The sequence below is a fragment of the Panthera tigris genome, chromosome D2 (assembly GCF_018350195.1).
Source record: "Panthera tigris isolate Pti1 chromosome D2, P.tigris_Pti1_mat1.1, whole genome shotgun sequence".
Lineage (NCBI taxonomy): Eukaryota > Metazoa > Chordata > Mammalia > Carnivora > Felidae > Panthera > Panthera tigris.
In genome coordinates, this window is record NC_056670.1 from 51,130,787 (window position 1) to 51,158,113 (window position 27,327).

At 35.9% G+C, this 27,327-nt stretch overlaps 1 protein-coding gene across 6 annotated transcripts in view; it reads left to right on the forward strand.

Annotated features, from left to right (window-relative positions):
* HECTD2 (HECT domain E3 ubiquitin protein ligase 2) overlaps window positions 1-27,101 on the forward strand; it is an 80,264-nt gene extending 53,163 nt beyond the window's left edge. The window contains exons 12-23 of one of the 6 annotated variants that reach the window (XM_042960738.1): window positions 758-865; window positions 1,725-1,857; window positions 2,019-2,084; window positions 2,786-2,874; window positions 6,613-6,771; window positions 9,875-9,949; window positions 11,052-11,139; window positions 11,226-11,332; window positions 12,607-12,722; window positions 20,344-20,487; window positions 22,314-22,417; window positions 26,843-27,101. In XM_042960738.1, the coding sequence (XP_042816672.1) occupies window positions 758-865; window positions 1,725-1,857; window positions 2,019-2,084; window positions 2,786-2,874; window positions 6,613-6,771; window positions 9,875-9,949; window positions 11,052-11,139; window positions 11,226-11,332; window positions 12,607-12,722; window positions 20,344-20,487; window positions 22,314-22,417; window positions 26,843-26,856 (1,203 nt within the window). In that variant the 3' untranslated portion in view covers window positions 26,857-27,101. Of the gene's footprint in view, window positions 1-757; window positions 866-1,724; window positions 1,858-2,018; window positions 2,085-2,785; window positions 2,875-6,603; window positions 6,772-6,926; window positions 7,089-9,874; window positions 9,950-11,051; window positions 11,140-11,225; window positions 11,333-12,606; window positions 12,723-20,343; window positions 20,488-22,313; window positions 24,768-26,842 lie in introns of those variants that run through there. The other 5 variants (XM_042960737.1, XM_042960739.1, XM_042960740.1 and 2 more) reach the window with 5 other exon arrangements.
* Window positions 27,102-27,327: the final 226 nt, after the last annotated feature.

Here is a 27,327-nt window from a genome sequence, read left to right on the forward strand (position 1 = left end):
TTCCTTCTCTGTATTATTTTTAAAAGGCAATAGAGTTGAAACCATTTTGTATACACACTTTTGTTCCCTTATTTTTTCACTTGTACCTTTCTTGGATATTTTCATGGCATTTATATAATTATAACCATCCATTTTAATAGTATTAGATTCCATTATATAAATACATATATAGAATATTTCTAAAGTTCCACTTTTATAGGTGATGCTGTGGTGAACATCTCACTGTATAAAATAGTTTTTGTGTTTAGAATTCCCAGAATTGGAATTATTGGGACAAAGGGTATGGACCTTATTAATGTTTCTGATAAATGTTGACAAATTATTTTCTAAAAGTAGACTAATTGTGCTTTTAGAGTAAATTCAGTACCATTTAAAAAGCTTAAGCCAAGCTTGTCATCAGTAGTATGTACCTCATTTCAAATGTTCCCACTTTGTATCTATTGGACAGAAAGACTTACCATTTAAGAGATGAGACATATGGAAACTGATATGCAACATACTTTACTGTAGAAGGTGAATTATTTTTGGTCCTCCCTTTTGGACCCCGTTTGGTTATCATTATTTCAAAATGAAAAAAATATATAAATATATAATAATAATAATAATTTGTATAATTGAGTTTATGAAAATATTTATATGAGAGAGGGCATAGAGAAGGATACAACTGATTTTTAGTCAAGTGCTTAAATGTTTTAAATGAAATTATAGTCTAAGTAAAAACTAAAAAGTAAAATGTTTGCTTTTCTTTTTTAATCAGCAAAGTCTGGTGGATAAAGTATCTCGAAGACAGAGACCTGATATGAACATGCTATTTCTAAATATGAAAGTAAGACGGACACATCTGGTTAGTGATTCGCTTGATGAGGTATAGATCATTTATTCCAACATGGAACTAATTGATTAAAACTTTAAATAAATTCTACAACATGGTGTATTACTGAAATCTTAGTAATCTGTTTTTCATTTCTGTATGCCAGTAGGTGTGCATCCTTATATTTTGATACCATAGTTAAAATCAGTCGTGTATTCACAATTAAGCCTTGTGTTCATTATTTATGTTTCTTAATGGTTTGTTGTTAACTCCCCAGAAAAGGATTTTGTGTTGAACACTGAAAATGAGTAATTCGTGTTTCTGAATATGTAACTTAGATTCTAGACCCACCTTTGTTGCTGGTTGGGTGGGTAACAAGTCATTTTAACTTCTCCAGGCCTGAGATTACTCATCTATAGAGGTCTGACCTACAGGGTATATTAAGTATACTCAGGCTCAGAGGTACTTTGATTGTATGTATATGTGTATATTACAGAGCTTCATGTGTTTACGGTGCTTCAGCCAGATCTTCATGTGGCTGTTATAAGATAATGGCTGATGTCATTATGTGATTTTTAAAATCAGGAAGGAAAGTTAAAGAAAAGGAAATTAATTATTTTATGATATAACCTGTTAAATTAAAATCTTGGAGGCAGTGTAAGAACCCAGAAGACAGTAACTTTGGGCAAAGTACTTGATCTCTCTTAATCTTTCTCTTAATCTATATGACAGACATAATAATGCTTAATTCACATAGTATCTGACAAATTACAGGATGAATGGATGAATGGAGTGAGTTTTATGACATTGTAAAGAAAGATAAAGATTGCTTACCACATTTCCCAGAATTGAAAAAGTTAATTTCCTTTTTACTGCTCTTTGTTCATCTCTATAATATAATTTCTTCAAATAGTTAACCCGGAAAAGAGCAGACTTAAAAAAGAAGTTGAAAGTTACATTTGTAGGGGAAGCTGGTTTGGATATGGGTGGCTTGACCAAAGAATGGTTCCTTCTTCTAATTCGCCAAATTTTTCATCCAGATTATGGTGAGCATTTAATTTTTATGAACTGGTCTTTCTTCATAATTGTTAGATTCAAGTAGTGACTTATTTTTCACCTACCCTATGACTTTATAGGTTTGTTTGTTTTTTTTTTGTCAACCAAAAATGTTGAATAATTTAAGGATTTTTGTTTATATTTTTAAAAGTGACCAAATTGATGATCAAAATGTTTGTTACCTTACTGGGAATCATACACAAAATGTATAAAGACTGTAAGTATATATTTGCAAGGCAACATCCACCTCTTTCCTGAATAAATCCAACTTATGAAAATTTGTCATTGAAATAAAGAACATACAGAATTAGAAACAAGATGGCAGCTTGCTTTACACTAATAGCTGAGGGCTTTTCGTTAGATTGTGAGCCATTTTCATAAATAAGAATTCATTAATTTTTTAAGACAAAAGTAAACTTGAAATTTAAATTTTATTTTTTATTTAGAGAAAACACCTATACAGTCCTTAGTATCTATAAAATATTTTTCTTCAAACAGTTTTAAGTGTTTTTCTTACTTTTTATTTTGTATATATGTAGATATAACCTCTTTCTGGCAATGGAAAATAGAGATGACATGGATAAATTAAAATCCCCAGATAATCCTCATAATTAATTTTGATCATAACTTATAAATTATACATTGTTGTTTTTAAAAAAGAAAATCAACTGATTAATTTAGTTTCTATCTTTTTAATGCATATATACCCTTGGTTCAGGATACCAATAAACAGTAAAATGTTCTCACATACTCTTTGTGTATATATTTTATATATTTTACCATGAAAGATGGTTTATAACAATAACTGGTGCTGAAATGTTTTGCTTCTAATAGTTGAGATATCATGTACATTTTTAGTACTTTGATTTTTTTTAATCAGTCATGTTAATGAAATGTTTCTTTTTTTTTTTTTTTCAGGCATGTTTACATATCACAAGGATTCACACTGCCATTGGTTTAGCAGTTTTAAATGTGATAACTATTCTGAATTCCGATTGGTTGGAATTGTATCCTTTAAACTTTCCACTAGGAGGTGCTAATAGACTAGAAATTTTAAATTTTATCAGAATTTTGGAAAACTTCTCATTAAGTCTTGCAGATTAAATATTCTTGTCAAATTTGCTAATAGACTTTAAATCATTTGCAGTATCACAGTATATCACAGTTATATGTCAGCAGACTTAATTAAAAGGAATTATGAATTTTTTATATTTTTCTCTGAAAACATGATCTCAAAATAAAAACAGTTCTTGTTTCATATATTATTTAAATTATTAGAAAATTAAGATATTTTTAAAACAAAAGTATCTTTCCCATTCATAATGAGCTACTTTTCTGTTCTTTTACCTTGTGCTTATTTCACTGAGTTTAATAAATTGAAATTGTGGAAATTAAATCTATGTCTTTAATATTCCCCCAAATCCTGAGACATCCATAAAAATTTTAAATTGAATAGAGTGGGAATATTTAAAGTATATGTTGTTATTTAAAGTGTTTTTTTAATTATGTAAATTAATTTACATCCTCTGTGCCATCCTCTGATGCTTCTCTGGTGTATTGAAGATGGCATTCCTGCATTGGGTAGGAGATTGGAAAAGATACCTACCGCATTAGGTCTTTTAATTCTAAGAAATATAATCGTCGGTGGAAGAAAGGAGGGAAGAGTAAATAAGTGAGCTAGCACTGGAGATAACTAGCTTAAAAGAGAGAAGAATATCCACCTTTAAGAAGGTTACCCTCTAGATGGGCAGATGACCACCAATTCAAGGTCATCAATTCTCAGAGTCACATGATTATTTGACATGAAGTGGTAAGGAGTTTGGAGAAGGAAGGGTCAGTGTATTCTTCCCAGAGAAGATAGAGATTTAAAAATGGAACCATTCTATCTGATTAGCACAGGGCTGGAGTGACTGGGAGAATGGCTAGAAAACAGGCTGCATTGTGCTGGGCTTGTTACAGAGCAGTGTGGGGGGCCTTGATTGAAGCAGAGGGCACCCCGGGAGTTAGGGAGGACACCTTCAGCAGTCAGGAATGACCATAGAGAGGGCTTGGAATGTCTCTTATACTTGTAATAAATCCTGAGGATTGTATATTAAAACTGAGAGAGTAGATGGAAGAAAAGGTAGTAGGGAGAAAACCACACATTAAGAGAATAAACTTAGTTTGAAATTTTGTATATGTTGTTATGTCCAAAGGTCTGAAGTGCCAAGTTCCACAAAACAGAACGCTTACCAGTTCTTAGACCTATGGTTTTATTTTGTATTATCTACAGTAATCATTGTTGCACGTTCCAGTTTCACTGAAGGCCTGAGTCACAGATGCTTCTCACTATACTATGAGTATGAGTTGTTTGAATTCCCTCATATATATGTTTATTATACTTTACATTCTTATCACAGCTTAGATTTGGGTGATATTTTGACTTTCTAATATTTATAATGAAGTATTAGAGCTTACTTAGCCATCACATTTTTAGAATGGTATTATACATTAAGTCATGAGCTTACTAATTAGCTTCTTTGGCAAATAGGCATTAGTTTCTATCCAATCATTACCCAAAAAAGCAAGCACAGTAAGCATATTTACATATGCTGCATATTTCAAGTTAATTTATTAAATCTAAATTAAATTATTATAGCCACTACTATCGCATTATTATGTGTCTTTATCTCACATGCACACACATGACAAAACTATAGAAAGTGAGATTGACGCCCAAAAAGCACGATAATATATAGGAAAAATGTGAGATGGTTGTGAGATCACATGGATTGTGATCATGTACGTAGGTGAGAGATCTATCAAAGGTGAGGAGAAGTAAAAATTGAGAACACACATGACAATTGAGAAGATGTAGTTGGTTCTATAACGTATTTTCACCTTATAAATTTCAGTTCCAAAGATTTGTTGTGCTAGTAGTTCTGACAGCATTGCATTCCAAATACTTCATTTTTATATACAGGAAGGCTTTGGAGCTTACAAGAAATGATATAGGGAAACCTATAACAATAATTATAAAATGTTTCGAAGATTGCATGAAGAACCATAGTATACCAGTTTTTAAAAACTAGAATGGCTTTTACCAAAAAGGGCATTGACGCATGGTATTCAAACCCTACCCTGTTTGCACTACATGATGCCTCCCTCAGTGACCCAGAAGAACCTCCCTATCCTTGTCTCGCCCCTGCTTCAACCAGCGCAGCTGACTTACTGTGAAATGAAACACTGTACTCTGCATATGAAAGTGCCCTGTAGCAAATCTTATGAGCCTACTGTTAAAAACCTGCCTTTAGAGTTATGATTTTTTTTTAATTTTTAATCAAAAATGCTTGGAACTTGTCACTCTGATAGATGATCATAAATGGTAACTATAATTATATTATGGTCATTATCATTGTTATTATTGCAATTATAGAAGTATGTTATAGCTCATTTTCAGTATCTGTCCCTTGAATACACTGCTCGGTCTCTGTCGATATGGCTACCTATAAAATAACTTATCAATTCCTTAAATTATTATTAACTTTTGTTCTGCCTTAGTAAATTGAAATACTGCCTGTCTTCCGATTAAAAAAATTTTTTTGAGAGAGACAACACACACATGCACAAGAGGAAGAGAATCTTAAGCAGGCTCCGTGCTCAGTGCAGAGCCCAACTTGGGGCTCGATCTCACAACTGTGAGATCATGACCTGAGCTGAAATCAAGAGTCAGATGCTTAACCGACTGACCCACCCAGGCGCCCCTTCCAATTTCTAAAAATTATTTTCAGTAATTTAGCCAGCCCACATGTTTAGATTTCCTTTTGAGCCTATAAAATTAATGATTTCCTTAATAACTTGATATAGTAGTCTTTATTTGACGGTTGAAATATGACATTTAAAACCCCCTTTTCGTGGGTTTAAACCCCAAGTCAGGCCCTGTGCTGACCGTCCAGAGCCTGGAGCCTGCTTCGGATCCTGTGTCTCTATCTCTGTCCTTCCCCTGCTTGTGCGCATGCTTGTGCGCATGCTCGCGGGCGCGCGCGCGCGCTCTCTCTCTCTCTCAAAAATGAATAAATAAACATTGAAAAAATTTTTTAAAACCCTCTTTCAGCAAATGGGTAAGTTAAATTCTGCCATATAAGTAATAAATAATATATAGTGGGGCAGGGTTTAGATATATAACATCTATAGCTTTTTAACTTCAGCACTTTGAGTAAACTCCAGGTAATAAAGCCCTTTCAATTATTTCTGTAGGAGACTGATCGTCTTATTAGCTTACCAGTAGCATGTGTGTGCGTTTGTGTGCGTGTATCCATATGGTTTATTCAGTTCAGCTGTCTTTACATAGTCTGTAGTTAGTTTTAAAATAGCAAAATGATCACCAGAATTAGTAGTGTGTTCTGCATCGAGTTCTGAATAAATTGCTGCTACTTATAAAATCACCAAAATTGTTTAAATTTAGAAAATGTTTCCTTGTATGTTAACCAATTTATGAAATGTCTGAAGTTGTTATCTACTGTGATCTTAGATGAATTTTTCTAGGGAAATCATCAAATACTGTCACCTGAACCCTTCCCTCTTTTCACATGACTTTTGGTAATCAAGGAATTATATTATGGAAAATAAAGGAAAGGAAGTATGTGGGATTAATTAAAGTCGGTGTTAGATCTGAAAAAACTGTGCAAGAAATATACTGATGCATAATTCAAAACTCATTTGTTGTCATGGATTTTATGTTAATGCTTAACATTCAGTATGCATAGCTTATGGGACTAGCTGTTTATAACAGCATTACCTTGGATATTCGTTTCCCCCCCTGCTGTTACAAGAAACTGTTGAGCCCTCCCATCATTCCTAGTGATCAGAATATACCAGTAGGCATCTGCAGTGTGACCACTGACGACTTATGTCAAATTATGCCTGTAAGTATAAAGTCATTAGCATCTTATTCCTTAATGCTAAATCATCTCTCTTCTACCTGAAGCCTTTCTCCTTCTAATGCTATTCTTATTTTTAAATATGGTTTCTCTCTACCTTTGGAACTCATCTCCTTTTTCGTCTTTCTCCTTCCTCATAGAGACACATCACCCACTTTGCAGCACCCCTAAGCTCTTGCAGCGTAGTGGAACAGGCTTTGAAGTGAGCTCTGCCACTTACAGTCCTGTGAACTTGGATAGGTTGTTTAATCTTTCTGAACTCTAGTTTCCTTATGTGAACAATGGGATAGCAAAACTTATATATGGAGGATTACATGGGATAATAAAGTTCTTGGTACTTGATTACTTCTGTGGATTCTTATTAAGATGATACTGTGCAGTATCGTTAATAGTATCTGCAAAAATGTCTCTAAAATGAAGACAACAAATGAATTTCATGGTACTGTCTCTTATAACATTCCTCAATTCAGAAATTAGATTTCTGATCATCAGATTTAATCCAAGATTAAAATTTAGTAGAGGAGTGGATACTATCCATATCCTTCTGACAAACCCCTATGATCATGTTTTTTACAGCTGAGTTTTCATAACTATTGGTCAGCAGAAAATTCTCAGTAAAGTCTTTGGCAAATAGCCTAGATGTGGAGAATCTCTGTTGCTAAGTATTCCTATCTAAATACCCCGGTGTTTTAATGGCCCGATGAGTTTGGTGCAGGGTTGGCGCCTTCCTGTGAAAGTTGAGAAACGCGTCCAGAACACGTGTTTGGTTAGAAAACTACTCTTCATACTCCTCAGTGGGTTGACATCAGGCACATTTTTGGAAGTTAGTTTGGGATATTTTCAATTAAGAGCATAAAACCACATTTTTATTAGACTTAGTAGTTAGAAAAAAATATGATATGAGAGTTTACCCAAGTTAATAGAGTAGGATCTAATTAAGAAACTGAGAGGTCTCCCTTTTATGGTCTTGTATCTGCAACACACTAGCTATGACTCTGGGTGATTCACTTAATTTTTTATCTGTCAAATGTTGGGAGTAGACTGATATCTGAGTTACTGTCTCATTTTAGATTTTTGTGATTTTTTTTTTGTTGCACATATCCAGTTTTTGTCAAATTTGTTACCAGTCTTCTCATTTTATTACTGGTTTTGGCCAATAAATTGCCTAATTTTATGATTAAAGTTATTCAAATTTGGCTCATTTAGGTCTAATTTTGTTGTTGTTGTCAATAATAATGGATATTTTATGAATAACCATACCAAAACATTGTTTTATATTATGGAGCTGAAGATTTCACTGCACTAATTTCATATTCTTATGTTGGCTCTTTAATGAATCAAGATTCTGCGTATACCAGGAGATCAGCTGTAGAAGAAATTAAGTTTCTATACATGCATTAATCAAGATTAAAAGGATGTAGAAAAACTGCTGTGTTAGAGTAGTGGAATGTGGGTAATTTTTTTTAATTTTTATGAATGGATTATTTATTAATAGCACCTATTAAAAGTTGCTGCCTAATTTCCACTTCACGTGGGGTAAATATATCCATAAAAATTTTTAATGCTTTTTTATTCAAATCTTTGTTTACCCATTTGTTCACTGTATGTTTCTAAGAAGAGTAACAGGAAAGCAAAGAGAAACATGTAGAAGTAGACAGGTTTCTTAATTTAAGGACAGTATATGTGAACACAGGATGAAAAGTACAGAAAGTAAGTGAAATATCCAACGATGGAGCCTAGTGTGTGCTGTTAATAAATACAGTAATAAATGCAGTAATACTCGACTGTTTCCTTAGACAAAGCACTAGAATTGTCCAGTGGCAACAATAAGAAATCTTCCCAACACAGTCTTGTGAAAATTACACTTGAGGGTTTTAGATGAGAATAGAAGAGACTCCAGAATAACCCTGAATCAGCAACTGTAATATCTCTTCTGCTTAAGTCACTCCCGAATATGTTGTATTAAACAAGACCAGAGTATTCAAATGGTGTATAAAAATAGTATTCAGTATCTTCACATACTCTTTCTTTAATTACACGTTTACAAAATCATAAGTTTATGTGGGTAACTAATATTTTAGAAATAGTATATTATAGTTAAGAGTCTAAGACTGACAGTACAGGTAAAAAAAAAAATTCTCCACAAAAATAGGGGTTTGAGACTACAAAGTCTGGAAATAAAGGGCCTGTAGTCCTAAATAAAACAGATCTGAATATATAACTTCATGACCTATTAACTTTGTCATTAAAAGTTTCACCTCTGAAAGATGAGAAGTCCTTTCCCTTGGGTTCACCTACTAGTCCCTGGAGTTCTTACAAATTTCAAACTCCCAATTATAATTTTCAGCATCCATAATTTTTATTAATAATTGAAGGATGACAAGCATACCGAATCTGTGCCAGCCTAGATTTGTATAAAATTTTCTGACTTTAATGGAATGGAAAATGTATTATGTATGTAAAATCTTATTCTGTTGTTTACCTTTTCTTCTAATAATTTAAAATAAATTAAACTATAATATTTTTCATAAAACGTGAAAATTTTTTTAATAATGCATTAATTTTTCTATTTGTAAATATTTGTTCATGGATAACATGAGTTAGAGGAAACTATTTCTTCCACTGTTCTCACTTTTTTGGGGGGAGAGGAGAGCACTGTAACAAATGTAGGAACCACTTAACGTATATGAACTGTGTGTATTTATGCTTAAAAGATGTATCCTAATACAGCAGATTTTTTAAATACTACAAATTCGTAAGTAGTAACGTTGCAGAAAGCAGTGATTTACTATGGAAACTGCACTCTTGCTACCTAAGAACAGATCCCAGAGTCATGCCTCCATCATTTCAACTAGATGTTTTCCTCTTATATGACTTTTTCTAGTGAGTTTTTCCAAGCCTTTTATGTCGTAGAAATCACTAACAAACATTTCATTCCCTGGAAAATATATCCCAAATATTACCTTTAGTTTAAAATTGGAGTGTATCGACTCTATCTCACATGTAAGTTAACTGAAGTAGACGTGCTTAACTATTTTAGGTAACGTTATTTGATTTAAAAACATGGGTAACAGATTTCTTTCTACAGGAGTTGGCCCATGGGTTAAGTGAACTCCTATCATATGAAGGCAATGTTGAAGAAGATTTCTATTCAACATTCCAGGTACTATTAAAGGCAAATAGCTTTCTGTTAACCATGTATTTCATATATGAAAAAATGCCATTTGTTATTTAACACCTATCATTAGAAAAGATGAACAAGGATTAATCAGTACACACCATTCCTTGTCATAAAGGATCTTAACTCAATAAAGCAGAGACAGTGAAGTAGACACTTGTAGATGAGCAGTCAAGAGAGTGCCTAAAGAAATTCCTATGACTCTGCTAGGCAACTGTCATATTTCCTTGACTCAGTTACTTTTTCACAGTTTTCAGCTTCTAAAAATAAGCCTCTCCTAATAAAAACTAAAAGAAACAAACGGGAAGCCTGGGTGACCCTGTTAGTTAAGCGTCCAGCTCTTGGTTTCGGGTCAGGTCATGACCTCATGGTTCATGAGGTCGGGCTCTGGGCTGGTGGTGCAGAGCCTGCTTGGGATTCTCTCTCTCCCTCTCTCGTTGCCCCTCCCTGTCTTGTGCACGCATGCTCTCTCTTTCTCTCAAACAAAAATAAAAATAAGCCTCTATTTTAGCTTCATACAAGAAGATAGGAGCATGGGGCACTTGGGTGGCTCAATTAGTTGAGCATCTAACTTCGTCTTGGGTCATGATGTCACGGTTTGTGAGTTCAAGCCCCACATTAGTCTTGCTGTTGCTGCTGTTAGCACAGAGCCCGCTTGAGATCCTCTGTCCCTCTCTCTCTGCCCCTTCCCCTCTCATCCCCACCCTCTCCTGCCCCCCCCCCCGCCCCGGCCACCACCTCTCAAAAATGGCTAAACATTTACAAGAAAAAAGTTAGAAGCAGGAACTAATGGTTCAGACCAAAATGGTCTCATTTCCATTCCCCTAACAATAATTGGGAGATGGAAATCAGAGTAATCCACATAGCTCCAAAAGCTCCAAAGACCTGTGTATTATCTAAATGGCCACACAAGTTTATGAACAGCTGTTAGGTGTTTAACTGTATTCAACAGAGAGGATTTGTCCCTGTAGTTTCTATATTTAAAACCAGGAAGAAAACTGTTCTTAAATGTCACAGACCAGTTCACTGAATCCTACTATTAAATTAACCATAGCAATAAATATCGTGTGTTGGAATCTCCCATCAGGTTTTTCAAGAAGAATTTGGAATAATTAAGTCCTATAATTTAAAGCCAGGTGGTGATAAAATTCCAGTTACCAATCAAAATAGGAAAGGTAAGTTAGACACCATTTCTTAATTAAAATGCATCAATGTTTACCATTTACTTTTACTGTTTAACAGATGTAAAATTGCTTTCCAGAATATGTACAGCTTTATGTTGACTTTCTTCTCAACAAATCCATCTATAAGCAGTTTGCTGCATTTTATTATGGATTTCATAGTGTGTGTGCTTCAAATGCCCTGATGGTGAGTTTAAAACTAACTTAGGCTTTTAATTAGGTTTTGTAATACTATAATATTGACAAATAACTCCTTAAGTATTTTAATAGATAAGCTTCTAAAATAGAAAATAATTTCTACTTTTTAAAGGTAGAGCTAGAAATAAAGAGTTTTCTCATTTCAGCCTTAATTCTCTAATAGGAAAAAAGGCCAGTCAACTCTATTTTTCTTTCCTTGTGCTGTGTCTTATACTGTCTCTTTTGGGGCTTTAAGAATTTTCCTCAAGAGTAGATGAAGAGATCCCATAGGCTCAAGGTCTTAACGGAGTCAACACATAAGCTCCCGGGCAAAAGCCACAACTTCTTCTGATTAAGGAACATATTGAAACTGCTTCTGGCTGCAGCTCGGAGTTATCATTTACCCATAGGAAATAGTTTGTCTTCAGAATCATGATGAACTCTCGTTGGTTTGGCTTGCCTTAGCTATGTGAATATGGGTCAGCTGCTATATAGAACACTGTGTTGGAAATATCCTAAGATAAAAGCATAGCTTTCTAAAGAAGCACTGCTCTCCACCCAAGCTACGTAGGGTGCACTCCGTCATGCCACTTGTATCTCCCCTCGGTTTTATTATGAGGGTTTGGAGTAAGGTCTTCCATTTGAGTTATTTTTATAGAAGAGAGCTTGTTTTAGAGTAACCTTTGTCACATACTTGTTGTTAAAAACACCTTTGAAAATGGAGCACTTTATTGAGTTCTAAGTGGATTTTGGCTGTGACGCACTGGTAGTTGTGGGGGTGGAAGGAGGGAAAATAAGAATGAAATGGCATAGCATGGTCTCTATTCTTAAGTTTTAATCTCTTTAGGTGGGAGACAACTTATATGGGTGAAAAAACAAGTAGGCGACATGAGACAGACTGTAACCCAAGTACCCAAATTCTGCATGCACCTAGAAGGTGCATGGGGTATCGGGAGGAGGCTGGAGTAACTCAGAGTTTCAAGCAGGCTGTGGGGGGAGAATTGTAATTTGGATTCATGCTTAGTCATCTGCTTGTTTTTCTGGCAAACAGCTAATTACTATTTGCAAAAGGGAGAGCCTAATAGTTTGACAAGATTTATAAACTTTCAGAAGCAAAAATATCTTAACCTCGGTAGAAAAATAAAAACGGAGATTTTTCCTTAACAAAAATGGCTTGATTTACTAGAAGACATGTTTTGTAATTTGATTCAGGGAAGATAGTTCCAAGTTCACTTTTTTAATCATCACTTTTTATTATTATTTTGGGGAAATGACTGTCGGCAGCTGCTTCGTCCAGAAGAGGTTGAAATTCTGGTCTGTGGAAGTCCTGAGCTGGATATGCACGCTCTGCAGAGAAGCACTCAGTATGATGGCTACGCGAAAACGGACTTAACTATACGGTGAGCTCATTTCCTTCTGAAAGTGAGATTGCAGAGAGGGAATGAAAGAGAATGTGACTTATTTGTCAAATTCACAGTCTTTGAATCAAGTTAAGTTAGCTCAAATATTGTAGAGTCCCACCCTACCTTATTTTATCTTTAGAAAGTAAGGTGAGACTATTAAATATGAAATCACTTAGCAATCCACTTGGGAGAAAGTGATCTAAGTAAGTTTCTATAAAACTATAGAAAATTTACTCTTTTTTTAAGTTTATTTATTTATTTTGAGAGAGAGGGAGAGAGAGAGCATGAGTGAGCACAGGGGAGGGGCAGAGAGAGACAGAGAGAGAGAAAGAATCCTAAGCAGGCTCCAAGCTGTCAGCACAGAGCCCAACTTGGGGCTTGAACTCACAAACAATGAGACCATGACCTAAGCTGAAATCAAGAGTAGGATGCTTAGCCTAGTGAGCCACCCAGGCACCCCCTAGAGACTTTACTTAAAAAAAAAAAAAGACTTTGGGGAGGAGCCAAGATGGCAGAACAGCATGGAGGTTTTTTGTGTGTCTCACATCCATGAAATACAGCCAGACCAACATTAAACCATCCTTCACACCTAGAAAACTGATCTGAGGATTAACACAACAATCTGCACAGCCTGAACCACAGAATTCAGCAGGTACATGGCACAGAGAGATGAACTTGGGGAAAGAGAAGCCACGGAGGACAGGGAGCTGCTTTTGCATGCAGAGAGAGGGTGGAGACCATGGGAGAGAATATGGGAAAAGTACCCCCCGCTGAAAGCAGCTGGAGAGAAAGTGGAAAATTGGAAACAGCCACAGGGACTGAACTAAAAAGGGAGAAAGGAGAAAGTTTAAATTCCATTAAGACTATAAAAAACAGGGAGCACAGAGTCTGAAACTCCACAGCTGATACCTGGAGGTGCTCTGTTGGGAAGGGCGAATCCCCAGGAGCAGAGTGGGGTCTGGGCGGTTCTCAGGCCACACGGGGATAACCAGTTCCACTGCTGGAAGGACATTAGTTAGAGGATGTGAGGCCATCTGGTCCCAGCAGACCCCAGAGAACAGCCACATTCACTGGTGCTGGAACAAGGTCATTAAGGGTGAAGCCTGGTGCCAGATGTGTGTTGTGATTTCTCATAATCCTTGAAATGCTGCTGCTACACTATTTCGCAAACTTTTTCTGGGGCGGGCTGGCACCTGCTCACAGTCTCTGGGCATCTGCAGCAGCACAGTCCTGCAAGCGCTCCTGGGTGCGGCCAGCACCTGGCCATTGCTCGGTGAGACCCTCCACATAGGGGCTGAACGGGTCAAAGCCACAGTCCCTCAGATGAAAGGGGCCAGGAAAAACAGCCACATCTGAGACAAAACTCGGGAGGGACGTGCTGCCTGGGGCTTGGTCATGGACTGTGTAAAAGCAGGGAGTGGACGGAAGCCGAGGACAAAGGACAGGTGCACAGTTGCTGATTGGGGAGAACAGAGTTCCAATAGTAGAGACTGGGTAGCTGGGTGATGTAATTTTCACCACTCCGGTGTATACGCACCTACAAGCGCCATAACAATCCACCCCAGTAAGCTAAGCAGTGCCATCTAGTGGAGAACGGAACCATTACACTAAGCCACACCCAACTGGGCCAACCTCGCTCTTCAAGAACACGTCTCACTGCTGCTTAGTTTATGGACTATAAAGCACTTCATAGTTTGACTTCTAGTGGAAAATGAAGTGATTTAAGTCGTATTTCAGTCTGTTAGCCAGTCTATCCAATTTTCTTTGTTTTTTTTTTCTTTTTTTTCTTTTTTGTTTCTCTTCTTTTTCTTGAATACAGAAAGAGAGAAAATTCATTTCTATTTTCAATTTTTATTAAAAATATTTTTCTTTAATTTTTTTCTACTGTATTTTTTACTTTTGTGTAAATTTTTTCAAATTCTATTTTACTGCAATCATTTCATTTTAGTCTACTTCAGTGTATTCATTTTTTTCAAATATTCAAACAATTTTTCTTTTTTCCCCCCTTTTTTCTCTAGTCTATCAAGCCACTTTGAACACCCAGACCAAAACACACCTAGGATCTAGCATCATTTATTTGATTTTGTGTGTGTGTGTGTGTGTGTGTGTGTGTGCTTGTTTTTAATTTTTTAATTTTAATATTGTTTTAATTTCAGTTTTTTATTTTAATTTTTCTACCTCATTAATTCCTTTTCTCCCTTCAAAATGATGAAACGAAGGAATTCACCCCCAAAGAAAGAGCAGGAAGAAACAACAGCCAGGGACTTAAACAACACAGATACAAGAAAGGTGTCTGAACCAGAATTTAGAATCACAATAATAAGAATACTAGCTGGAGTCGAAAATAGATTAGAATCCCTTTATGCAGAGATAAAAGAAGTAAAAGCTAGTCAGGATGAAATAAAAAATGGTATAACTGAGCTGCAATCTCGAATGGAGGCCACAGTGGCAAGGACGGATGAGGCAGAACAGAGAATCAGTGATACAGAGGACAAACTTATGGAGAATAATGAAGCAGAAAAAAAGAGGGAGATTAAGGCAAAATAGCATGATTTAAGAATTAGAGAAATCAGTGACTCATTAAAAAGGAACAACATCAGAATCATAGGGATCCTAGAAGAGGAAGAGAGAGAAATAGGGGTAGAAGGGTTATGTGCAAGCCAGAAAGGAGTGGCAGGATATATTCAATGTGCTGAATCAGAAAAATATGCAGCCAAGAATTCTTTATCCAGCAAGGCTGTCATTCAAAATAGAAGGAGAGATAAAAAGTTTCCCAGACAAACAAAAATTAAAGAGTTCGTGACCACTAAACCAGCCCTGCAAGAAATTTTAAGGGGACTCTCTGAGGGGAGGAAAGATGGAAAAAATAAAAATAAAAAACAATGAATAAAGACCAAAAGCAACAAAGACTGGAAAGGACCAGAGAACACCACCAGAAACTCCAGCTCTACAAGCGACATAATGGCAATAAATTCATATCTTTCAGTACTAACTCTAAACATCAATGGACTAAATGCTCCAATCAAAAGACACAGGGTAATAGAATGGATAAGAAAACAAGATCCATCTATAAGCTGTTTACAAGAGACCCACTTTAGACCTAAAGACACCTTCAGATTGAAAGTAAGGGGATGGAGAACCATCTATCATGCTAATGATCAGCAAAAGAAAGCTGGAAAAGCCATACTTATATCCAACAATCTAGACTTTTTTTTTTAATTTTTTTTTTTTTTAACATTTATTTAGTTTTGAGACAGAGAGAGAGAGAGAGAGCATGAACAGGGGAGGGTCAGAGAAAGAGGGAGACACAGAATCTGAAACAGGCTCCAGGCTCTGAGCTGTCAGCACAGAGCCTGACGCGGGGCTTGAACCCACAGACCGTGAGATCATGACCTGAGCCGAAGTCAGACGCCCAACCGATTGAGCCACCCAGGCGCCCCAACAATCTAGACTTTAAAGTTGAAGACTGTATCAAGAGATGAAGAAGGGCATTATATCATAATTAAGGGGGTCTATCCACCAAGAAGACCTAACAATGTAAATATTTATGTGCCAAATGTGGAAGCACCCAAATATATAAATCAATTAATCACAAACATAAAGAAACTCATTGTAGTAATACCATAATAGTAGGGGACTTCAACCCTCCACTCACAGCAATAGACAGATCATCTAATCAAAAATCAACAAGGTAACAATGGCTTTGAATGACACACTGGACCAGATGGACTTAACAGATATATTCAGAGCATTTTATCCTAAAGCAGCGGAATATACATTCTTCTCCAGTGCACGTGGAAATTTCTCCAGAATAGACCACATACCGGGACACAAAACAGCCGTCAACAAGTACAAAAAGATCGAGATCATGCCATGCATATTTTCAGATCACAACACTATGAAGCTCTAAATCAACCACAAGAAAAAATTTGGAAAGGTAACAAATACTTGGAGACTAAAGAACATCCCCCTAAAGAATGAATGGGCTAACCAAGAAGTTAAAGAGGAAATTAAAAAGTTCATGGAAGCCAATGAAAATGGTAACACCACAAACCAAAACCTCTGGGATGCAGGAAAGGCCATCATAAGAGGGAAGTATATAGCAATCCAGACCTTCCTAAAGAAGGAAAAAATATCTCAGATACACAACCTAACCTTATGCCTTAAAGAATTGAGAACAGCAAATAAAACCCAAAACCAGCCCAAGACAAGAAATAATAAAAATTAGAGCAGAAATTAATGCTATCAAAACCAAAAAAAAAAAAATAGTAGAACAGATCAATGAAACCAGAAGCTGGTTCTTTGAAAGAATTAACAAAATTGATAAACCACTAGCCTGTTTGATCAAAAAGAAAAAGGAAAGGACCCAAATAAATAAAATCAAGAATGAAAGAAGAGAGATCACAACCAACACAGCAGAAATAAAAACAATAATAAGAGAATATTATGAGCAATTATACACCAATAAAATGGGCAATCTGGAAGAAATGGACAAATTCCTAGAAACATATACACTACCAAAACTGAAGTAGGAAGACATAGAAAATTTGAACAGACCCATAACCAGTAAAGAAATTGAATTAGTAATCAAAATCTCCCAAAAAATAAGAGTCTGGGGCCAGATGGCTTTCCAGGGGAATTCTACCAAACATTTAAGAGAGAGTTAACACCAATTCTCTTGAAGCTGTTCTAAAAAATAGAAATGGGAGGAAAACTTCCAAATTCTTTCTATGAAGCCAGCATTACCTTGATTCCAAAAGCAGACAGAGACCCACTAAAAAGGAGAACTATAGACCAATTTCCCTGATGAACATGGATGCAAAAATCCTCAACAAGATACTAGCCAACTGGATCCAACAATACATTTTAAAAAATTATTCACCATGACCAACTGGGATTTATACCTGGGATGCAGGGCTGGTTCAATATCTGCAAAACAATCAATGTGATTCATCACATCAATAAAAGAAAGGACAAGAACCATCTGATCCTCTCAATAAATGCAGAGAAAGCATTTGACAAAATACAACATCCTTTCTTGCTAAAAACCCTCAAGAAAGTAAGGATAGAAGGATCATACCTCAAGATCATAAAAGCCATGTATGAAAGACCCAACACTAATATCATCCTCAATGGGGAAAAACTGAGAGCTTTCCCCCTAAGGTCAGGAACAAGACGGGGATGTCCATTCTCGCCACTGTTATTCAACATAGTATTGGAAGTCTTAGCCTCAGCAATCAGATAACACAAAGAAATAAAAGGCATCCAAATAGGCCAGGAGGAGGTCAAACTTTCACTCTTCAGATGACATGATACTCTACCAATCAAAAGATTCTACCAAAAAACTGCTAGAACTGATTCATGAATTCAGCAAAGTTGCAGGATATAAAATCAATGCACAGAAATCGGTTGCATTCCTATACACCAACAATGAAGCAACAGAAAGAGAAATCAAGGAATCGATCCTATTTACAATTGCACCACAAAACATAAAATACCTAGGAATAAATCTAACCAAAGAGGTGAAAAATCTATACGCTGAAAACTATAGAAAACTTATGAAAGAAATTGAAGAAGACACAAAAAAAAGGGAAAAACATTCCATGCTCCTGGATAGGAAGAACAAATATTGTTAAAATGTCAATGCTACCCAGAGCAATCTACATATTCAATGCAATCCCTATCAAAATAACACCAGCAGCATTCTTCACAGAGCTAGAACAAACAATCCTAAAATTTGTATGGAGCCAGAAAAGACCCCCAAAGCTGGAGGCATCACAATCCTGGACTTCAAGCTGTATTACAAAGTTGTAATCATCAAGACAATATGGTTCTGGCACAAAAACAGACATTCAGATCAATGGAACAGAATAGAGAACCCAGAAATGGACCATACACGTACGGCCAACTAATTTTTGACAAAGCTGGGAAGAATATCCACTGGAATAAAGAGTCTCTTCAGCAAGTGGTGCTGGGAAAACTGGACAGCGACATGCAGAAAAATGAACCTGGACCACTTTCTTACACCATTCAGAAAAATAAACTCAAAATGGATGAAAGACCTCAATGTAAGACAGGAAGCCATCAAAATCCTCGAGGATAAAGCAGGCAAAAACCTCTTTGATCTTGCCTGCAGCAACTTCTTACTCAACATGTCTCTGGAGATAAGGGAAACCAAAGTAAAAATGAACTGTTGGGACCTCACCAAAATAAAAAGCTTCTGCACAGTGAAGGAAACAGCAAAACTAAAAGGCAACTGACAGAATGGGAGAAGATATTTGCAAATGACATATCAGACAAAGGGTTAGTATCCAAAATCTATAAAGAACTTATCAAACTCAACACCTGAAAAACAAATAATCCAGTGAAGAAATGGGCAAAAGACATGAATAGACACTTCTCCAAAGAAGATATCCAGATGGCCAACCAACACATGAAAAATGCTCAACATCACTCACTCATCATCAGCGAAATATAAATCAAAACCACAAGGAGATACCACCTTACACCTGTCAGAATGGCTAACATTAACAACTCAGGCAGCAACAGATGTTGGCAAGGATGCGGAGAAAGAGGATCTCTTGCATTGTGGGTGGGAATGCAAGTGGGTGCAGCCACTCTGGAAAACAGTATGGAGGTTCCTCAAAAAATTAAAAATAGAACTACCCTACAACGCAGCAATTGCACTACCAGGTATTTATCCAAGGGATACAGGTGTGCTGTTCCGAAGGGACACCTGCACGCCAATGTTTATAGCAGCACTATCAACAGTATCCAAAGTATGGAAAGAGCCCAAATGTCCATTCATGGATGAATGGATAAAGAAGAAGTAGTATACACACACGCACACGCACACGCACACACACACAATGGAGTATTACTCGGCAATCAGAAGGAATGAAATCTTGCCATTTGCAACTATGTGGATGAAACTAGAGGGTATTATGCTAAGCGAAATTAGAGAAAGACAAATATCATATGACTTCATTGATATGTGGAATTTAAGATATAAAAAAGATGAACTTAAGGGAATGGAAGGAAAAATAATATAAAAGCAGGAAGGGGGACAAAATATAAGAGACTCTTAAATATGGAGAACAAACACAGGGTTACTGGAGGGGTTGTGGGAGGGGGGGATGGGCTAAATGGGTAAAGGGCATTAAGGAATGTACTCCTGAAATCATTGTTGCACTACATGCTAACTAATTTGGATGTAAATTAAAAAAATAAAATTTAAAAAAATTAAAAAATAAAAAGGATAGATTTTAAATTTTAAAAAATGACTTTGGTTCTAGAATTTTAGGGATGCTATACTTATAAGTAGAATTTTAATAGCACTGTACTGAAGAAATAAGAATTGTAAGTTATATAATAGAGAAATGGCTTTTGTACTATACCCTGTTGGACTACTTTTATAATTTTATAAAAATGTTACTTTTATAATAATGTTAGAAATAAGTCATACATAGAGGCTTGTCATTTGTCAATCTCACATTAAGGAGTATTAATGTATGTTTAAGGGAATTTTTATCCTCAGAGCTTACTTTATGTTACTTTACTCTGACCTGCAGGATTTCTGACAAGACATTTTATATAAATTTCCTTTGGTGTTCTTTAGATATTTTTGGGATGTTGTGCTTGGATTTCCTCTTGATCTTCAAAAGAAGTTGCTACATTTTACTACAGGAAGTGACAGAGTGCCTGTAGGAGGAATGGCTGACTTGAACTTTAAAATCTCAAAGAATGAAACTTCTACTAACTGGTAACTTTCCAGATTGTAATTTTATTTTTAATCTGTAAGTTTTGCTAATAATAATATGCTTGGACTTAGAGGAGTCTTTCAATCTGAAGTCATTTTCATAGAAAAATCTTGGGAGTAAAAACAAGCCTGAAATGAGAGAGTGTGCTTTAAAGTTTCTGTTAATTTTTGAGACTTGCCAATGATAACCTATTGCCTTTTTTACAATGCTAAGTCAACTGCTTTGTAGTCCCTTTTAAAATCTAGCTGGCTTTTAGTAGAATATTGTGTAATGTTCATTTTTATTTAAAGGTTTTTTTAATTAAAAAATATTAAGGTGAGGGGTGCCTGGGTGGCTCAGTCAGTTAAGCGTCCAACTCTTGATTTCAGCTCAGATCATGATCTCATGTTTCATGAGTTCAAGCCCTGCATTGGGCTCTGTGCTGACTGCTTGGGATTCTTTCTCCCCCTTTCTCTGCCCTCCCCAGCTCGCTTTCTCTCTTTCTCAAAGTTAAAAAAAAAAAAAAAGGTAATCTGAGTTATGTAATTTAATACAAAGGTGACATTACATCTAAACTTTTCCTATTATTATTTCAGGGATTATTTTATGAGTTCCCATGGCTTAGGCATGAATCTTCCACAACTCTAGGATTTGTAGTAAGACATTCACAAAGATTAAATATAAGTGACCGTCAAAGATGTATACATCACTGTCGTAGACCCACTAGGTTTTTGTTAAATAAGAATGTTAAATTTTTACATGGTAACAATATTGGTGTAAAGTCAGACTGATCTGAATTTGATTTTCGGGTGTGTGACTTCACCGGCTCTACAACCTGGAACAGATTACTTAACTCGTATATTCCCATATTTAGTTTTCCTCATCGGTAAATTGAGGATAACAAAAATCTGTTTTTTAGATCGCTTTGAGTCTTAAACACTGCATATAAAAGCACTTGGCACAATGCTTATCATAGACCAAGCACTCAGTAAATGCAAACTGACTACAACAGTTTTAAGTCTTTCAGTACAGAGGGCTGTCAAAGTTTAGTTTCTAATAAATGCAAACTGACTATAACAGTTTTAAGTCTTTCAGTACAGAAGGCTGTCAACGTTTAGTTTCTAATAGTATAAACTTCTTTTAAAATGTTCTCCTTTTCCCTGGTACATTCCCTATTTTTATTCACGGACTTCTCTGACCACCTTTGTGATGCTGTGAAGTTCATAAAGACTGAAGGAAGGGCCTAAGAAATCCATAGCCTCTAGGGTGAAGATAGATACACAGTGTCACGGAGGAGAGGATGGGGGGGGGGGGTTGAAGGGGGGGGTGCTGCGCTGAGGGCAGCGGCATGGAGAGTGCAGATATCAAGTATCCAGGAGTGATCTTTTTATTACTTTTTGACGGTCAAGACTGAAATTATAGTAACAGTTATATTGTCTACCATCCTGCCTGTTTAAATCTTTTAAACAACCCACTTGGATGGCTTACCCTGTCATGGTGGCAAGGACACTAAGATTTGGAGACATGAAGCTACTGGAACAAGGTCCCACGGCCAGTAGTCGGGGAGACAGCATTCAAATTCAGTCTGACTCCAAACATAATGCCTCTAGGATGAAAGTTTCCCAGGAGCACAGGGACATTGACTGCCTTGTCTTCAGAGGCTGCCTCAGTGTCTAGACTGGTGCCGATACGTAGTAGTACTCCGTAAGTATCTGTTCAGCGAAGGCATTGATGAGCCGCCTCCTACCATAGCGAAATAGATTTGAATTGCCCTGTTTGAAAGTAGTTTAGCAGCTATCCTGTATGTATTTTGAGACTTAGTATCTTTAAAATGCATTTTTTCCCCTAGGTTGCCTGTGGCCCACACCTGCTTCAATCAACTTTGCCTTCCCCCCTACAAGAGCAAAAAGGACCTGAAGCAGAAATTGATCATTGGAATTTCAAATTCAGAAGGTTTTGGACTTGAGTAACCTAGAAGACTTGAAATATATTTTATATGTAGCATTCACTTCCCTCTTATTGTGCCTTTAACCTTTTCATGTCTCTGTCTCACAACACCTTGACAAAGCTCACCAACTTTAAAATACTGATTTTTTTTTTTTTAAATCGAGTATGAAGTATGTTCAATGGGGGAGGCACGATTTTCTAAAAACACAGAAATCGCTCGAGTAAGGAAGAGACCAGACGGCAGAGACAGGTGTGGGTCCGGCCCCTCTTTTTTATAGCACTTTATGATTCTCCGTAAGTAGCTTCTCACAGGTGTTCCACTGGGAAAGCAAAGCACAGTGAATCACGCGTTGACCCTGTAGCGGAGCCCAGTGGCAGATTGCGTGCTGCCAGCACACGTAGCAACGCACATAGCTACGTTCTCATTCATGTAAGGCATGTAGCCATATTTTCATACACCTGAGGGCAACAACAAACAGCAGTATAAATGCAGTTTACAGGGTTTTTTGATATACTGGCTTTGGTCCTATAAGATTCTTTTCAACTGTTGCTGAAAAGCATGTAAATAACTACATACTAGCCTGAGAATAATGGGATTTTGATAGTGCCATTTATTGCTAAAAGATTTATTTTTACAAAGTAAATTCAGGGTTTTAGATGTGTATACAGCTTTTACAAATCAATAAAGATGACTGTACAGGAGTGTTAACTATTTTCAGACCATTGGATTCGAGGTTATGTTCTTTTAAGTAACGTTAGTCTGCATGCACGTTGGCAGTAAACTAGTTAGAGTATTCTGTAATATTTGTATAATGATCATTTCTTCTTAAGGGTCAGAATATTAGAAAGGAAATCAGATCTATCGAATTGTTGATAAATTAAGTCAATTACAAGCACAAAAGAAAAGAACTGTTTTTATACATACTTTGACATACAAGGCTTATTTCTAGTATTTTTGATCACCAGTTGTACTGAAACACTAATTTTTGCTAAAGGCTAGGATAAGATATTTGACAAAAGTGAATACAATAATAACATCTGTGTCAAAATGATATAGCTTGGTGTAAAAAATAAAGTTCAACATTTTGGCCAAAATGTTTGTATTTCACTGGATTCTGAATGTAGTAAATTCAAAAGTTCCCTTTTTGGAGTTTCTTAAAAAAGCAGCATGTAAAAAGAAACTACATTTTAAGTGAGACAGTAAATGGTTTTCTTTTTATTTACAGCAACTGAAGCAGTTTTATTAGCATGTTACAAATATTTTCGAATCAAGACTTCTCTATTATACTTTGAATAGCTTTCCTTCAGAAAACTCTGAAGATGTATTTGCAATAATAATGAAGCCAGCATCTAGTACCAGCATATGGTTCACAGGCAAATAATACTGTCCCCCAATTTTTTCTCAGTTACACTGTTTTCTTATATCACTCTGCTTCCTGCACCCAACCAGCAGAATTCTTTTAGGGTGGAGGAATGAATTAACTCATTCTCCTGTAGTTCGAAAGCCAATTCGCCAATCTTCAAGGAAAAGGAGTTAATTACTTTGTTTCCTATTCTCTTTAAGACGGAAGTGACTCTGCTTTTCCATAGGGTATACTATGTCAAGGATTTTTCTTCTTAAAAATCTTGGAAAATCCTAAGAAAGTTCAAGCCATGTTGGTTTTGTTTCGTTTGCTCTGTTTTCTATCCATATGCAAATAAAACTGCTTCTCGGTTACTCTGCTTGAAATAGAACGTAAGATGTTTAATGTAGGTTACTGCTTACTAGTAAGCACAAAAGAATCATGTATAAGAAATCAGACTTAAGTGTTTTAAATAAAGTGTAAACAGTTTTTATTTGGTAGAGACGGGAAAATTGTGCTGGCTTGGTCTGCATGTTTAACGATGTGCTTGTATAGCGATAGCTACGTCACTTTTAAATAAGTACACAAGCAAGCCAAATTTTTAAATGACAAAGTCCATAAATAACTGGAAAACTATTGTTGTCTGTTGTTAATAAGTTGAAATTTGTAACCATTTATCACTTACTTACACATTGCCTTTATTTATTTATGTTCTGTTTTTGGTTTACAGTGTAATAATACCTCATTTTTTTAAAAAAATCACTACTGTTCTATTTCATTAATTTAAATCGCTAGAAAATTCATGTAGTTGCTTTTTTAAATATAATCTGTTAAGGAATTCTTGATTTTTATATCCGCCACAGTAAATTAAAGCATTGCACAGTATTTATCAGTATTTACAAAATGTCCTGTCCTTTTTAAATCTTTGCTTAATCATATTTTTGTCTGTATGATCAAAAGTTTTTAATGGTCTGTCTTTTTTGTACAAATCTGTATTGTATTAAGTTGTTCATTTCTGGAAGAAAATTTTTCAAATATTAAAGTTATACAATCAGTCAGGCTTCAGCTCAATTTTTTAACATTTGGCAATTCCTTAAAACCATTAGTTGAAAATACATTATAAAAGCAAACTATTCTTTTCACTACACTCTTAAACTAGTGCTTAGGAAAACTGCTAATACATACAGCTTCAAAAGCTATGTGTTAATATTGACACCAAATAAAACCAACTTCTTTCACATTATTTTCAGTATGAAACAATGTATATCCAGTGTCTTCTGTCAAATGAATGTTAAAATGCCATGGAGACCACTGGAAACAAACTAAGTATGGCATTTCATTGGCTAACTTCAGATCGTATGTGTTCCTCCCCAAAACCATTAGTTTGGCCATTTCCCCCTTGCCCACATCTCCTATGCTTAAGGAAAAGAGAGAGGAGATTGTGAGAATGTAGGGGAGAATATTATGGGTGATTAATGGAAGAAGGTAGATAACTGATTAACAGAAGATAGGTAGCTGGGTGGGAGAAAGACCAGGGTGGCCTTTCACAGGAGCAAATACAAGATCAGTTCACCCAGATGGCCACACAGCTGTTAATCCTTTAGTTTTACCAGTCGCGCTTTGGAGCCAGACCGCCTGGGTTGGGGTTTACTATGTACTACTTTTGTTTCCTTGGGCCAGTTACTTACTCTCCTCACGCCTCGATTGCTGCTTGAAAATAATTTGTAAATGGAGCTAACAAACCTACCTACCTCGTAGATAGGGTTGTAGGAAGATTAAATGGATTAATGTGTGTAAAGCACTCACAGTGCCTGGCATATAGTAAACCGTATGATGTGGTGCAAGAGGAACCATGGTGGTAATGTGGTAACATCTTAAAACCCCTGCTTCTGAAGCCTTCTGGAGGTTTTGGTCTATCAGACATGAGGGCCAACCACAGATGAAAGAACGCAAAGAGCTTCTGAGGCATTAAAATGATGTTAAGAGAATATTTCTTATTCTAGAAACAGCATCAGAATTTATCCCATGATCATTTATGTGTTTGTATGATGACTATTATTAGTATAGATTATGCATCGCAGAGATCTTCTAGTATGAGGCCTGACTTTCATGATACAAATTTTTAACTGTTACTGTAGTCCCTAAAATAAAACATTATATAGTTTGTTTAGATTTAACCACGTATTTACAATCCCCTTGCACACCATTCCCTTGTCTGTTGTTCCTCACACTTACCTCCGGGATCAATTTTCTTCCTCCTAAGTTACAATTATTAAAAGCTCCTTTAATGTTTGTTGGTAGTAAATTCTTTTTTCATTTGTCTGAAAATGACTTTCTTTCACTTTTATTCATGAAAGATTCATTAAGCATGCATTTTTATGTTGATGCTTTTTGTGGTTTTTTTCTCTTAGGACTTTTAATATATTAATCTACTATCTTTGAGTTTCATTGTTGATATGAAGTTAGCTGTCGGTGTAATTGCCATTCCTTGGAAGATAATCTCTTGTTCTCTACTTTTAATATTTTCTCATGACACTGCTGAACATCAATGACATATATAGATATATATACACACATATATAAAAACACAGAGCTTCTGAGGCATTAAAATGATGTTGAGATGTTTATATATATATATATATATATATATATGCAGTGTATTTTTTATCCCACTTAGAATTCATTATGGTTCTTATATCTATGGATTTGTAACTTTCAATTCTAGAAAATTCTTCAGCCATTTCCTCTTTGAATATTATTTCTTCCCTTTTCTCTCTAATATCTCCTATTAAGCGTATAATGGAACATCTCATTCAACCATTCCATCTCTCTGTGTGCCTAATCTGTTGTTTAACCAACTCACTGAGTTTTTGGTTTTGGGTTTTTTTTTTCAATGGCTATACTTTTTATTTCTAGAAATTCTTTCAGTTCCTTTTCAAGTTCACCTACTCTTTTTTCATACTGTTCTTTCCTTCATATGGTTTTATTTCTTTAACAATTTTCAGCGTACCTGTTTGATATTCCTGTAGATGGTTCTACTCTTCAGTTCTTGAAGTACTAATTCTCATATTTCTTTTTTTCTTTTTAGGATTTTCTTTTTAAGGATTCTCTACATCAACATGGGTAAAACCCACAGCCTCGAGATCAAGAGTCACATGCTCCACCGACTGAGCCAGCCAGGTGCCCCTAATTCTTGTATTTCTTCATCTGCTGGCTCTCGTAGTGATTTGCTTCCTCATGTAATTTGTAATTTTGTATTTTTGCATTTTCTGTTTAATTTTGGGTCCTGAATCGTGCAAGTGCCCTAGCACAGTAGTTTCATGTTATTCTCAACCAAGGCCACACATATTTCCCACACCAATTTATGTTAACTTCTTAGATTAGGGTTCCCTTTCCATGTAAATGTGGACACCCTCAACTGTAGTGGGTTTATGAGTAGAATTTTTCTATCCCCTTTTCATAGACATAACAACCCTTTTAAATTCTAGGCTTTCTAAAGTGGGGTTAGTTTTTGGCTCCTCTCCTTGAATAGGCCTGAGGCATGTCTACTGAACGCATGCACGTGGAAATCCA